Below are 16752 nucleotides of genomic sequence, written 5' to 3'. Positions count from 1 at the left end.
TGGGTGGGGGAGGATGTTGGGGAAGAGGCAGAGGGGCTGTGCACATGCACAAACTTCTAGTCCCTCTGCCTCTTCCCTCTTCCTGGATTTATTCAGATGATTTTAAAACTCACAGCCTGTGCACAGCTCACACTCTTCCACTCTTTTAAAAGCATCTGAGTGAATCCAGGAAGAGGAGAGGCAGAGAGTCTGGAAGAGTGTGTGCTGTACATAGGCTGTGAGTTTTAAAAACATCTGAGTGAATCCAGGAAGAGGGAAGAAGCAGAGGAGCTGCAAATGTATGTGTATGCACAGGCTGTGAGTCTTAAAAACATCTGAGTGAATTCAGGAAGAGGAAAGAGGCAGAGGGGCTGGAAGTTTGTGCATGTGCACAGGCTGTGAGTTTTAAAAATGTCTGAGTGAATCCAGGAAGAGGGAAGAGACAGAGGGGATGGAAGTGTGTGTGTAAGGTGGTCAGTAATGTTGAAGACCAGCAAGGACAGCCATATTTCCTCTGTAAGTAACTGCTTTATTTTTTTGTGTACTTATTTTATTCTTGTTTAAGTAGTAAGTGCGCAAAATAATAAATTTCCTTTTTCAATATATTCTTTTTGTAGGTTATTCTTTGGGCAAAGAATTCAGTGACATCGACTTGGTCATTCCCACCCAGTCACATGACTGCTAAGCTACTCCCACCCAGCCACATAACTGCCAAGCCACTCAGTCACATGACCATCAAGCCTCTCCCACAAAACAGGCCACATCTACAGACTAGGTTCTAAAAAAATTTGAAACCCACCACTGATGCTAACATATATTTCAACCATTTAAATTCCAACAATTTTCTATAATATAATTGACAGTTAACATTAAGAAAATACATAGATATGAAAAAATAGCAGAGAATCCATATAACATCAACAAAGATAGTTTAAAACATTTAAACAATAATTTGATAAAAATATGAATATCATATTACCTGCATGAATTAGGGAATGCCCATTTGAAGTTAGCTATTACAGTTTGGAAGTAGAGTTTTATTTTTTTCCCCCCCAGTGCATGTCTCGCCATGTGAATGATGTTAAAGTCTCAGCCTGATGCTGGGAATACTAGGTTCTAGTCAGCTTCTTTGAGATATTTGCTGCTGTTGTTTCTTTCATTCTGTTCCCTGGCCATTATTTTCCAGTTCTGCTTAGGCGCACTTCTTTCTTTTATCAAAAAAGGCCTCTTTCCCCACTTTTATTGCCTTTACTGTTAAACATGGCAGAAAAATCAAGGGTTATCAGAAATACTTCTAGCAGAAGTGTATATAGAGAAGAAGCTAAAGGGCTACTGCCCCATTTCCATTTTCATCAGGGTAAAGATGGGTCAAAGACACCATCAGTCTCAAGTTCCTTCATGCTCACAAGAGATTTAAATCCAATCAACTTTGAATTCATTGGTTCCTATCTACTGCCAATTTTCTTTGACCATTAGTAATTCAGATTCTTGTAGAGATGTTAAACTTACAATAAACTTATATATTCATTTGAACTGCCTGGAGTCCTGGTTTCATGTGCTTGACAGACATGTAGATTAACTTGTGACCAGCTCTGATCTTCTATCAAAACTTGTCTCTTCCATTAGCAGTTAGTAGAGATGTTCCTGTTGATAGGAAATCCACCAATCACTTTTCTACACTTCTGCCTTAGATATATGGTGGCAACACCAAATTCTGGAGAGAAATATTTTAGCAGAACAGCAAAGCAAGCATTAATCTGAATGAGAGGATGCTTTTTCGCATCTAGTAATGAGAGTTGAGTCAGATTAAACTTGAGAGAGCAAAATGCAAAGTGAAGGGCTCTATTCCTCACATGGAAACAATTGTGCATCTATTTATGTCTATAAATAGGTAATGTGTGAATTATACATTATTAGGAAATATTGGTTTATTTATTTTTATTTTTGTTTTTACAAGGGAGAAATGGGGCCATCTGGACAAAAAGGAGATATAGGAGCGCCAGGAATTGGGCAGCCTGGACCGAAAGTGAGCCTGTTTTGCACTCATACATCTAAATTTTAATTTTTGCTTGATGAAATGAAGACTTGAAACTTTCCCATGAGCGGTGATTCTGGAAATTGCATTACCCAAGGGGACAATTCTTTGAATGCAGTAGGAATATTTGTTACATCAGTTAATAATAGCACACAAATATTTCTAAATATTTCTATCAAAACACACTATAGTGATGATACAATAGCTTACAATATCTAAGTAAGTTAAGCTACTCACTTTCATTCTTAACTGAATTTCACATATTTAAAGAGTTAGAGTGGAAGTAATCAAGCATCCTCCCCAAACGATGCAAATATGTTGAACTTTTCTTTAAAAAAACATTTAAAAAAAGACACTTTCTTTCAAAGGGAGACCCAGGAAGGACAGGATTTACAGGAGAAAGTGGGAAACCAGGAATACAAGGGATACCAGGAAAAAAGGTAATTGGTTTGTTTTATATATGTGGGTTTCCAAGACAGGACTACAGAACCATCAAGTGAATGAGAAAAAGGCAACATTCATATTCCTATGCCCCTACCAACATCATCGCTATGTGTTTGAAGCAAGAAGAAGTTGCATGTTTATATTTTGGGTTATTGTCTTAAAGCTACTGAATTTTTCATGCTTTAGTTTGTTGTTTCACGTGTGCTTTGTTTGTTTTTGGTATATAATACAGTATATGTTTATAGCGCTGAGTAGAATCAATACCTTAATCTTGTTGATGTTAGGGAGAACAAGGGCTGCCTGGCCCAAGAGGCCCAGATGGAATTCCAGGGACAGGACACTTGGGTCCAAAGGTATGATTTAATTTTGTTTTGTAATCATGTAGTAGAGCAGAGAAATAAAAATTAAAAAGGAATCAAGCCACACAGCAGTGTGTTTTCTTATCTAGCATGATGTTTTTTTAAAAATGCTTTGAAGCTTAAATATTTTCAATATACATAGTTTATACAAAAACACCCTCTGAACAAAAAATTGCCATTGTTGTATTGGAACTAACATAACAAAATATGACAGAGAAAAGGTACTGGCTTTCTAAGCAATTTCCAATTTGCAGCTCAGACATGCTTGCTGAAATTTTTCCATATCAGTTAGACTTGGAGAAGGAAAACAATCCTTTGCATTACAAGGCTTTTTCAAGAGTCATTATAATGCAGAGTATCATCTGAGGGATAGGATTATTCTGTGCAAATCTCAGTTGCCAAAAGATATGATCACAGGTGACAAATTTAATTCAAAACCTAAGGAAACTATATTTTGCATGAAAAAATCTACCAAATATCTGTCATAGTACTTCATATGTCACAACTTGAGTTCTATATCAAGCAGACTATTAAGCAAAGGGATAGTGATAAAGTTGCTGAGCTAGGATCTTCAGAAATAAGTTTTAAAAAAATCAGTGGCAAACAACTTCCATATTGCTATTAATGCCCATAAAAGTACCAAGAGTCAAGCTGAATGTAAAGTAATTTTTGCACTTGTTGCTTTATATGTTGAACTACATGAAGAAAGAAGAAATTTAAATGTATTAGATTTTATTAGATCCTATGCAGGCATCATGTGCAGGGCAAAGGAAAAATATGTTGAAACAGATTCATGAAACTATGAAAATAGTTTGCTAAAGAAGTTGGCCTCTTTTTAATATTTGTATATGGAAAACACCTGGAATTTAAGCCTATAAAGCCTACATCACATATTCATTAATTTTTGCTCCCATAGCATGCCTCTATTCGAAAAATATTCTTAAACAGAAGTTGTCAATTCAGTTGTCTTGAGGTAGATTAGGTAGAAACTTCTGTATGGTAATATTGTTTTTCTTTTTTAAAAAATAAATCAGGGTGAAGAAGGTCAGAAAGGTGCCCAAGGATTAGATGGACCACGAGGTATTCCAGGCCCTGCAGGACCAAAGGTATGTTTGATGCATTTCTCAATTGTTACTATATGACACCATTCAGTATTCTTCATGCTGATTGTTTGAGTACAATTCACATAATGTACTTTTTAGATAGCCTCCAATGATTAAAGATAGCATGTCTGTTGGGGAATGTAAATTATAGTCCAGCATATCTGGAGAACATCTTTCTGGAAAAGGGTGATAAAACTTACATTGATTAACAAATCATGAAAGTCTGGTGAATTTCACTGCTATCATTAAGTTGCTTAGAACAAACTGGATACTAATTCAAGGATTTCAAAAATTCATAAATTTCAAAATAAGAGCAAAGATCAGATATAATATAATATATATTATAGATATAATATTGCTAAGACATACAATATCCTACAAATGAGTTTCTTAACTTATGAATAGAATAAAATAACAGAGTTGGAAGGGACCTTGGAGGTCTTCTAGTCCAACCCCCTGCCTAGGCAGGAAATCCTATACTATTTTCAGACAAATGGCTATCCAACATCTTCTTAAAGACTTCCAGTGTTCTGGAGGCAAGTTGTTCCATGGATTAATTGTTTTAACTGTCAGGAAATTCTCCTTAGTACTAAGTTGCTTCTCTCCTTGATTAGTTTCCACCCATTGCTTCTTGTCCTGCCCTCAGGTGCTTTGGAGAATAGTTTGACTCCCTCTTCTTTGTGGCAACCCCTGAGATATTGGAACACTGCTATCATGTCTCCCCTAGTCCTTCTTTTCATTAAACTAGACATACCCAGTTCCTGCAACCCCTCATATGTTTTAGTCTCCAGTCCCCTAATCATCTTTGTTGTTCTTTTCTGCACTCTTTCTAGAGTCTCCATATCTTTTTACATCGTGGAATACTGAATGCAGTATTCCAAGTGTGGCCTTACCAAGGCATTTTAAAGTGGTATTAACAATTCACGTGATCTTGATTCTATCCAGGGGTGGGTTCCTGCCAGTTCTAACCTCTTCTATAGAAAAGGTTTCACAAATCTACAGTGCCATTTAGAACCGGTTCCAGCTCCCTCCAACCGCCCATCCCCACATCATCAAGATGAAGAGTGAGAGGAGGAATTCTGGGAGTTGAAGCCCACAAGTCTTAAAACACCCCTGGGTTTTTTTCTAAAGGGTTAGAAAGGATCTTGTAACTTGACAACTTTAAGACTTGCATGCTTCAAATGCCAAAGTTTCTGAGCCAACATTTTGGTTGCTAAGAGTGTTTCACCACATTTTACAAGTTGGCCACACCCACCCAGTCACATGGTGGCAAGCCACTCCCACAAAGCAGGCCACATCTACAGAAGAGGTTCTAAAAAATTTTGAAACCCACCACTGATTCTATCCTTCTGTTTACGCAGCCTAGAATTGTCTTGGCTTTTTTGGCAGCTGCTGCACATTTATGAATGAACAAAAAGGAAAATATGGAATTAAAATATGTCTGTTGAATGTTAACCACTTTCCAGTAGGTCTAAGGAAGGAATAACTGCAATCTAAGTGTCTTAATCCAGAATTTTGAGAATTTATAATATTCTGCTTATTATCCTGATTCAATGGTATTTATAATAAAAAGAACAAGTAACATAAAGGCAGACAATTATGATAAATTGAGTTCCACTGAACCTAATTTAGGGCTGCAGTGTGACTTGGATTTAAAGGTGAAAGATATTTTGGAGTGTGCATGCTTGGAAACTGTCTGCAGCTTCTGATTTTATTAGGATCATGTTTTTCCAGGGAAAAGAGGCAGGAACTGTAGACAGGTGTTATATAAGCATAGTCATATCTCCAAAAGCAGTATTTGCCTTTGAATCTTAAATTCTGCATGTTTTCTACAGATTTTATAGTATGTTTGAAATATTACAGGCTCCTGTAATTATGTCACCTGATTTAATTCTGCACTAATAAAAAGAGTCTATAGAGAACTGAAAGAGAGAGTTTTCTTTTCATTGAGTGCTTAAAATACAAATAAAAAATGTGTTGATATCCAAGTACATAAATGGATTGTTTTCTTTTAGGGAGAATCTGGAATCAAAGGTGACATTGGTTCTCCAGGACCTTCAATACGTGGACAACCTGGCCCCAAGGTAAATAATCTATTAGCCATTCATAGGAAGAATACTTACCTGATATTAGCCCTGCATGTGTGTAGAGGCAAGAAGCACAACCAGGAGTATTAACTCTATTTTTTATTCAAAGGCTATAATAAGAGACTCTTGCCAAATGGAAAATATTTCTCCCCTTTATTTTTACTTTGAAGAAAACTAGGGAGTATCCCTTTGAAAATTAGGAAGGGATCCTTTCCCATACTCTTGCTCCTTCTGTGGGCTGACATTTTTTTTACATCCAGCTCTCCCTTCCATCTCTCAAGGACATTCCCACATACCATTATATCTGAAAACAGGAACTGCCAAAATAATAATCATTAGTGGTTTACAGCAAAAAAAAAATTGTTGATACTTTAAAAAATACCAAAAAGGAGAATATTTGTAGCTCATGGTTGAAATGGAGAGTCCTTAGTGCTTTGTGAGCTTGGTTGTTTTCTTGTAGATATTTCATTACCCAAACTAGTTAATGTCATCAGCGTTAGATAGTGATTAACAGTGTCTGTAAGAAAACAATCAAGATCAGAGGGCACTAAGGATCCCTCACTTAAAAAAACCCCTATGTAATGGCATATGTTTTAAGAGATTACAGACCCTTTCTTCAAATGTATGGATCATTTTCCTAGTATTGCACCATATATATAATTCAAGAAAGGAAAAATAGTAAAGAAGGATGTAAGAGAAATGCAACGTAAGCATTTTTGCATTGCTATATTTCATATATGTATGTGAAATCAAGAGATTAAAAGAGTCTGAAGGGGGAATAAAACATCAATGGATGCAGGGGAACATAGAAATTAGTTTATGGCTAACTAAATCTATTACAGTGCAAGTTTAAATATGAAACTAAATGGTCATTAAGATTAGTTTGAGGTACAAGTATCTAATGGATTTTAAACACTTCTGCTCAGAACCTGTCAATATTGTATCTTGAAGCAGGATTAGTATCTGCAGGCAGCAGGGAGGTATAAAACGTATGAAATAAATTGTTTTTATTTCTAGTTTTGGAATTGTCATAATTGGTGGATGGATCTTTTCCTAATTATAGTTTGAAATAACTTCTCATCAAAATTGTTCAGATCAATACCTGAAGTTGTTCATTTTCTTTAAAAAAAATCAAACATAATGCAATTGTTTTAATTTGATTCACATTTCTATGTTTAGGGTGAACAAGGATATCCAGGCCCTCCTGGAAATGATGGAAGTCCTGGACATACAATTATTGGACCTAAGGTAATAAATAAATCAATATGGCTTAAGATCAGCAAAAAAATTTCAAAACTTACAATTCAATGTTATACTTATTCTTAAGTACTTAAAAATGACTCCATTTCCTGAAATTTCTGAAATATATTATCAGCCTGATGCAACATATGGTTGATTATAAATTTGAGTCTAAATCATTGCTTTATTCAGGAAAATAATAGTACATTATTCACTCAGCTTCTTCCATCAATATTGTTTGACTTAGCTTCCAGTTTCATAGATATTCACACTGTTATTTCACAATGTGGATTTTCTTATATTTTTGAAAAAAAATTCTACAGAATATTTAACAAAATGCATAGGCTAATACGCTAATGAATGAAACAATAGAAAAACGGATAATTGTAACAAAGACCAGAGATAAATGTCCTTTTATCCTTAATGCCTCTATGTCCTACATCTCAAATATGTATGTATTTATTATCATCCGAGACCTACACTAGCAAATTTGTTAGCAGTTTCAGGGAATTTGACAGAGTCTGAGAACTTACCCTCAAAGCTACTAAGCAGAATTCAGCTATTTCATATGTAATTTTGGTGCCACACTGCCAGAAAAAATAAGATATATATTTTTCTCTACTTGGAAAGCTTTTAGAAGAAGCATGATTAAGATAAGTCCTTATATTTCACTATGGTACATATACTCTATTGCAGGAGAACACAATAGCTTTATTACATCCCAGACATAAATTGTTTCAACATCTACCCTCAAAACAACACTATAGGGCACTGAACACCAGAATAACCAGACACAAGGACACAGGACAGTTTTTTCCTGAATGGCATCACTCTGCTAAATAACTAATCCTCTGTCATATTACCTACTAAGACTGTATTACTATTATTCTTCTCTTCCTTCCTAGTACCTATCTTTTCCCACTTATGACTATAACCATGTTGCTTGTATCTTTTATATTGTTTTATTTTTTTCCTAGTATGCTTGATTGATTATTAGTATAACCTATGACTATTACTAAGTGTTGTATCTTATGATTCTTGATGAATGTATTCTATTTTTTTTAATGTACACTGAGAGCATATGCACCAAAGACAAATTCCTTGTGTGTCCATTCACACTTGGCCAATAAAGAATTCTATTCTATTTGCAGAGATGTAGAAAAAGGGAACATTTCAACTTTTGATCTTGCACACTTGAAATGACACTGTCTGTATTCAATGAAGTATTCTGACCTTGTGTTGGAGAATAAAAAGCACAATTTCCGAAAACGTGTTCTTGTAATCTCAGGAGGAAGCTATTGGACAAAATACTCAGTTTTTAAGAATAGGATATTTACAAAGTAAAAACATATGTTTGGCAACTCTGCCTTGCACAAGACCTTGGAAGTCAAAATACAGAGATTTTGCCCTTACATTTCTTTATTCACTAAGAGAATTAATAAGAAATTATTATATATATAGCAGCCTTCCAGAGGGATTCTTTGGTACATTCAATATGAATTTTGGCTTTCTCTATCTTTATTGGAAAGTAACTTTTCCATATTTTACCATTTTTTAAACTAATAATGTCTCCTCAAAATATAAACAAAAATAGGACAAAACTAAATGTGATCTAATGTAATTTAAATACAAGAAACCAATTTATTACATTTAACATTGTTGACATGATTGATATTTAATTGTTTTATTCCTTGAAATATCATTAACATAATTTTGCAACAACATTTGACAGCCTTTTGGAAGTGACAGGTGGTGACATTTCTAATATATTTTATTTCAGGGGTATCAAACTCAAAGCCCAAGGGCCAGATCCAGCCTGCAGGGTGCTTAGATCTGGCCCACAAGGCTACCCTGGAAACAGCGAATAACTGGCATGTGGTGTCTCTGCCAGAGAAAATCCTCCCGAGCTCTGTTTTCGCTGGCAGAGGTTTGCAGGAGGCCATTGGCGCTGAAAACGGAATTCAGGAGCCTGTTTTCTCTGGCACCACAGGCACCACCAACATGAGTAACATTGAGCTGGCCACACCCAGTCCGTTGCACCGCCCCCAAAGATCAAACACAATCCTGAGGCAGCTTTCAATGAAATTGAGTTTGACAGCCCTGTTTTATTGTAGCACTTCTAAAATTTCTGTGGATTCCCAAGTGATTTAGGAGATTATTGATCCAATGCCATATAGGACAGCGCACTCTCAGATTCAAGAATACATTTATTGCATCAGAATCTCATATGCTTTTCCTAATAGCATTGTTCAATAAGAGGTTACACTTTCGTTCCTATATATTCCATAGAGACGCATAGCTTTTTATGCTATGATACAATATACTGCCAATGGAATTATGACATTTCAGTTTTAATGAAGATAATTTATCTTAATACTTATAATTTATGTTCAGGGTGCTCCAGGTGTTATTGGACCTCCGGGACCACAAGGGGCTAAGGGGGATGGTTTTCCTGGTCCACCAGTAAGTGTAATTTCACTTATATGTTCTTGTTGGTATTTAAGGATGATTAATGGGGTTGTTAATGTTTTATATTACTTACCTACCTACCTACATACATACATACAAACATACAAACGTACACACACACATACATACATACATACATACATACATACATACAATACATGCTATAAGAAGATTATATTACAGTCTTATACAGATTGTGAGCACATACAATACTGAGCCATGATTTTTAATCATGGTTTGTTGTTGAAAAACTAAAAGTTGCTTGGTGTGCACATTGTGTTAAGCTAAAAATAAACAAATCATATTAGGTCTTAATGATAAACATGAACCCCTGTGTCAAAAATTTTATCCTTAGTCCTCTCTTCCCAGGCTTTTCCCCAGATTGTCCTGGAGGCACCAGAAATTGAATTTGGGCTCTTCTGCCTGTAAAGTGTCCCCTCCCCCTTAATGCCTCCAATTCAAGGAAACACACCTGCACATACAAGACCTAGTGTTCCGCACATACAAGACCCATCTCTGTTCTCTATTGTGCTGTAAAGTTAATTTTCCTTAACTTTAACTCTGCTAGGGATCTCAAGGATTGCCTGGCTTTCCAGGACCAAGAGGCCTTAAAGGAGCTGGTGACCCGGGACAAAAGGTGCAAATGCAGCAGTCTTATTTAATTTTTGAAATATACATCCTTATAAATTTCATTATTCTGAGAAAGCATCTTTTATAAGATATAGACAATCCAATCTTTGAGTAATAAATATATCTCTACAAAGGTAAAAGAACCAGAATATTCAGATATAATTAAGATAATTCTACAGCAATGTTTCTCAATCTGACCATTGCATCTTAAACCAATCTAAGATGCATGGACTTCAACTCCCAGAATTTGGGAATTAAAATCTATACATTTTGGAGCTGCTAAGAGAAAAATTGTTTTACAGTATTTTTTGCAGCTGTAAAACTGTTTGGCTTTTCATTCTCATGTAATATTTGAGTGGATTTCTACAGTTCTTTGTGTCAATTTAGCATTCTAACATTGTCATGTCATTGGGAATTAGACCTATTAATTATATGCAGCAGACACTTGCTGTTATTTGTGGTGAGAAATACAAATTGCATTTGTATAGCTACCATTTACAATTTACTTCCATATTTTTGGTGCTACAAGTGAGGTTCTCAGCAAATTTTAGAAAAATTCAAAAATCTCTGAGCAGACTTTGGTATTTTTGCAAGACTTAAATTTGAGAGTAAACTCTGTCTGCAAAAGATAAGTATTTTACGCTGTCATGTTCTTGTAATTTAGAACATTCTCTCAAATGTGATTTGCCTTTGGCTGTATTAATATAATTCGCATCAAGGAAAGCTTTTGTTATTAATATACTTTAAAAAGCCCTACGCACATTGTATAATAAAGAAAATCCATATATGAAGGATAGGTTACCTCGGGGAAGAATGAAATTGTATTACTGTATATACTCGAGTATAAGCCTAGTTTTTCAGCCCACTTTTTGGGCTGAAAAAAGCCGCCTCGGCTTATACTCGAGTCAGTGAAAAATTTGCCCGAAATGGAGGAGAAAAAGGGGCGGGGCCATGCCACTGGGTGACACTCGTGAATGGCCCAGTGCCCCTGTGAGTTTCCCCTCCCTCTGTGTCAGTTTGCCACGCAGCGCGCAGCGCACCATCCCCCCTCCTCACGTTCTAATGTAATGCAGGGCTGTCTTACGATTCCCCTTCCTCCCCTCCTGCCGCTCTGCAACGATGTCCCACCTCCTCCTTGTTATGGCAAGCAGCCACATAGCGATGTCCCACCTCCTCTGGTACAGTGATCCAATGATAGGAATCACTGTGCCGTGTGTCATAGGAGGCGGGACATCGCTCCCGCGGCTGCACGGGACATCATCATCACAGCGGGACATCAGCATCATGAGGTGAGTGAAGTATTTCATTGAATACACCGCTAGTTTACTGTTTTTCTTTGAAATAAATATTCAAAAACATTATTGGTATCTATTTTTATTTTTGAAATTTACCGGTAGCTGCTGCATTTCCCACCCTAGGCTTATACTCGAGTCAATAACTTTTCCAGTTTTTTGTGGTAAAATTAGGTGCCTCGGCTTATATTCGGGTCAGCCTATACTCGAGTATATACGGTAAGTGTGATTGCAGTTATAGGAATAGTTTGATTTTTGAGCTGTACCAAGACGCTGAAGTAGTGTTTCTGGCTACTTTAAGATATGTTGATTTCCTAGAATCCCCCGATCAAGCTGAGATCGTCTGAGAACTGAAGTTCACACATCTTATAGTTGGCCAAGATTAAGAAACACTAAGCTAAAGCACCACACCTACTAACTTTGAGAATAGAATGTAGCATAACTGCAAGAAAGACAGGGAAAAAAGGATTGAAGGGCAGGAAGAAGTACTGTGTCTTTTTTTGCTAAGGGATGGGATGTCTTGCACCAGTCAAATTGGTTGGTTTGACCTTGTAGCCCAGCACTGCCTATTTTTTACCTTCCTGAACCTCAGGGCCATATTTCTGATCACATCATCTTATACCTCATATTGGAAATGGCATGAATCTAGGACAGGGGTGGGTTGCTGCCAGCATTACTGCCAGTTTGGCGCACAAAGAAAATTTGTGCACGCGTGCTTTGCTCACACCCACATCAAACATACACTCTGTGTGCATGCACATTTGCACCTAAAAAGGTCTGCTCATGTGCACAACCTTAGAAAAGGGAAAAATTACATTTCTGCATATGAAGATTGTTCTACCATGTGCAGAAACTAAAATCAAGATGGCAGCACCAGGGATAGAACAGGTTCGGGGACGTGGCAGGCCAAGTTACTACCTACTTGGCTGCACCGGAGCAAACCGGTAGGAACCCACCTCTGATCTAGGGGTCTAGTCAATCTAGGGATTTCTATGCTACAACATTTTCTTCATGTTTCTTATTACAGACCACAAGAAACACCGGCATAAGAGTTAAATCTTACTACTCTTATGCAAGGTCTCTTCTCCCTTGCCATCATTACTAATGCATTCTTCATTTTGCTTGTGGATTATTCTTCCTCTTTGAGGCACAGCATTCACCCCATGGTGTGGGAAAGTGGATTCCTGTCGGATTTTTTTTACTTTTTGTTTGTGTCCTGCTATATTATTATTTTTTTATAAATAAATCAAGGTGGTGATCATATAGCAATAGCAGTAGACTTATATACCGCTTCATAGGCCTTCAGGCCTCTCTAAGCGGTTTACAGAGAGTCAGCATATTGCTCCCAACAATCTGGGTCCTCATTTTACCCACCTCGGAAGGATGGAAGGCTGAGTCAACCCTGAGCCGGTGAGATTTGAACCGCTGAACTGCTGATCTAGCAGTAGCCTGCAGTGCTGCATTTAACCACTGCGCCACCTTGGCTCTTAATATATAATCATATCCAACACATTTTCCCCCTTCTGATTTCCTCAGAACAGTTGTTTGGTAGATTAGAATGAGAAAGAGAGACTGATCCAAAGTCTCCCAGATGTTTTTCATGGCTAAAATGGGACTGGTCTTCCACTTTCTAATTCGATGACTCAAACACTAAACCAAACTGGCTCTTCTAGGTCTTCCCCAGAAGCTTGTCTGAGCCTTCTTGATCCAGAATGTATATGGAGGCTTCTGCTAGTTTAGCCAGCAATAGCAATAGCGCTTAGATCAGTGATGGCTAACCTTTTAGTTGTTGGGTGCCAAAAATGCGAGGGCGTGCACCCAATGGTGCATGTGCGTCCTGGCACATATAATGCAGAGCGCATCCCCACATGCGCATGCGCGCACAACCCACCCACACACTCCCTTCCACTACTTGGCTCCAAGCTGAGCTTGGTATTTCCTCTGGGAGGGTGGGGGATGCCGTTTTTGCCACCCCCAGGTTCCAGGAAAGCCTCCAGTGCCTAGGAGGGCGAAAAACAGGCCCAATAGGGATACCGGAAGCTCAGAAATGAACTTCTGTTTTTCGCCCTCTCCAGACTCCGGAGGCTTTCCTGAAGCTTGGGGAGGGCAAAAATGGCCACACCCAGCCCCCCAGAAGGCCAAAAATCAGTTGGCTGGCATGCATATGTGCACTGGAGCTGACGCTTCGCGTGCCAGCACATATGGTTCCATGTGCCACCTGTGGCATGCGTTCCTTAGTTCATCATCATGGACATCATGGACTTATATACTGCTTCACAGTACTTTCCATCCCTCTCTAAGCAGTTTCCAGAGTCAGCATATTGCCCCCAACAATCTGGGTCCTCATTTTACCGACCTTGGAAGGATGGAAGGCTGAGTTAGCCTTGAGACCATCAGGATCGAAGGCAAATTTTTTTTCTCTCATGCTTGCAAAGACAGAGATTGTATCTGGAAAAGAACATATAAGTCCAGAGTTATAGGACTAGCTTCTGGTTGAGGAATTCTAGGAACTGAGATCCATGCATCTTAAAATTGCCAAGTTTGGGAAATATTGTATTAAAATATTGCCTAGGAATCCCCAATGGCTGGTCTGAAAGGAGTATTCCAGGTTGCACTAGGACAGCAACACCAGTGGCCTCATTGTACATGGACTTTAAGGCAACACTTTTTATATCAGGATTACAGATTTTAAACTGCATACAACATAGCTGAACCATCCAATCTAGCTTTTGGATTTTAATACGCTTTCCCTATCTCCAGATTTTGTAGTCTTTTGATTAATGAAGTTCTGCAAAATTTAAAAGCTTGCAAGATCATGTACCTCATTTTGCACTCAGATATGGATATTTTTTCTCCATGAAATAGTTGGTAATAATAATATATTATACTTATTGTTATTATGTTTTCCATACGTGATATTATTTTTCTTCTCTCACTATTGACATTGTGTAAGGACAAAAATTCAATAAATCTTTTTTGAGACTACCTTAATTTTTAATTTACTCTGCACTGCTTTAATTCCCAGATGCTTAAAACTGCTTTCTTTAACTGAAAAGCCCCCATCAATAAATTTGCATACAAGTCAAGCTGGAATGTCACTAAATTTTGTAGTGTAAGAATGTTCCTGAAGATCAGTTGAGGCTCTGTTTTCTTGGCTTGAGAAATAAATGGCTCACACAAGTGGCCAGCCGAGAACTGGAATTTGATACAACAGAGACTTTATTCACACTAAATTGCCTGTGGGATGCATGAACTGTATGGGCACCGACTTGTTGTCAAGGCATGGTACACAGTAAAGAAACATATTTGTAATCACAAATGAAAATAAAATGCATAACTTTCAAGGAATGGCAGCTTAAATAGCACAGTAGTGGCAGAGGCTCTACAATATTCTGCCTATAAACCAGATCAAAGACCTATACCACCAACATCGTCCTTAGAAGATATGCTAGGCAGCTGCTTAAAGAATGTCTTTTTAAATTGTGAACTCTCAAGTTCTGGCTGAACTCCCAAAAAGAGCAGACTGACTGTTCCTCATTCCAGGCATCCTATTAATCTTACGGCTACTAACTATTCAGGGCTGCCGGACTGGCTCAAAATATGTTGCTACCAGAAGAGACAGATCAGCAATTATGATGGAATGCTCTCTGCTGCATCCAAATCTGGTGGATAAATTTGCAGGCTTAGGATGTAATGTTTTAAAAGCATAAGAACCACAGTTCTTCAATCTCTAGTGCTAATAGTGCGGCTGGCAGTATGGAATGTAGTGGGTGGATTTTAAAATTTGGATGCAGCTATATAATTGTTCTGATAATTACATGCAATTACATGCTTTTATACATGGACTATAAATATATCCATTATGCTGTCTTATTTATTTGAAATGTTGCTATTTTCTTTATTATAAAACATTCAAAATGCTCCCATCATCATTCATTTTTGTCTGTTTTTGTATCTGATGGTGGTGGAGAAGTCTGGCTGCTATTCGCTAGGGAGAATTAATCTATTGTTGATTAATTAGCTGTTTTGTGTAAATCATTCAGTCTTTTGGAGTTGGGTGGCCTAAAATTTTTATTATTAAATAAATAATAAAAAGTTAACAACAGTAATAAAAAATAAGATTTTTTTTTAAAAAAATCAATGTCCAATGAAAAGCAAAATGGAAATACACTTCCTCTTTTTTGGTATTGCTTAAGAAGATATCCTAATTCTAGTTTTTTATGCAGGGCTTGATCAGATCTATCAAATCTAGTTGAAGAGGTTGCATAGGCAGATTTGGCTGATTCTGCCAGACAAAATGGGAATGATCTTTTGCTCCCTCTACTTATGGAATGAGGGTAATCTCTGGGCGAATGAAAATAGATATAAAATGTATGGTATGGTGGAGAGACAAGAGAGATGTGGTGGCTCAGTGGTTAAGACACTTGTCGATCAGAAAGATCAGCAGTTTGGTGGTTCGAATCTCTAGCACTGCATAACAGAGTGAGTTCCCGTTACTTGTTGTAGCTTCTGCCAACCTAGCAGTTCGAAAGCATGTAAAAATGCAAATAGAAAAATAGGAACCACCTTTGGTGGGAAGGTAACAGTGTTCCGTGCACCTTCGGCATTTAGTCATGCTGGCCACATGACTACTGAGACATCTTCGGACAGCGCTGGCTCTTTGTCTTTGAAATGGAGATAAGCACCACTCCCTAGAGTCAGGAACGACTAGCACATATGTGCAAGAGGAACCTTTAGCTTTACCTTTAGAGAGACAAGGAATGATATAGAACTTCTGTTTTCCAAGAGTTCTGGCAAAAAAGCTTCAATGTTCAAGGGGATTGTTGGTGGGATTCTGTGGTTCCCAAATGTGACTGCTCATTGAGTCATTTACTATGGCTGCATTTTATAGATCCAGGGAAGAGAGGCTCAAAACATGCAAAAAGACACAAAAGATTGGGCAAAAGATTGGTGCAAAGCTTGCTGGGAAAATATAATAGCCAGCAGACTTACAGTATAAAATCACTTATATTAATTTTGAGATATGCCAGTGGAAAGCAGCTTCACGCATGCAAGAAGTCATAGAACTGTAGCTTAATATGCGCTGTGTGCTCATTCTTGACAATTCCGCAAATG

At 37.5% G+C, this 16752-nt stretch overlaps 1 protein-coding gene across 1 annotated transcript in view; it reads left to right on the top strand.

The window, feature by feature from the left end:
- COL28A1 (collagen type XXVIII alpha 1 chain) overlaps positions 1-16752 on the top strand; it is a 90713-nt gene that overhangs the window by 55561 nt on the left and 18400 nt on the right. The window contains exons 18-25 of the mRNA XM_032235099.1: positions 1937-2005; positions 2383-2454; positions 2743-2811; positions 3852-3923; positions 5936-6004; positions 7187-7255; positions 9641-9709; positions 10284-10352. Of these exons, the coding sequence (XP_032090990.1) occupies positions 1937-2005; positions 2383-2454; positions 2743-2811; positions 3852-3923; positions 5936-6004; positions 7187-7255; positions 9641-9709; positions 10284-10352 (558 nt within the window). The remainder of the gene's footprint in view (positions 1-1936; positions 2006-2382; positions 2455-2742; positions 2812-3851; positions 3924-5935; positions 6005-7186; positions 7256-9640; positions 9710-10283; positions 10353-16752) is intronic.

This window comes from Thamnophis elegans, chromosome Z (assembly GCF_009769535.1).
Source record: "Thamnophis elegans isolate rThaEle1 chromosome Z, rThaEle1.pri, whole genome shotgun sequence".
In the NCBI taxonomy this organism is placed as follows: domain Eukaryota; kingdom Metazoa; phylum Chordata; class Lepidosauria; order Squamata; family Colubridae; genus Thamnophis; species Thamnophis elegans.
This window is presented reverse-complemented; position numbering and strand designations above follow the sequence as displayed.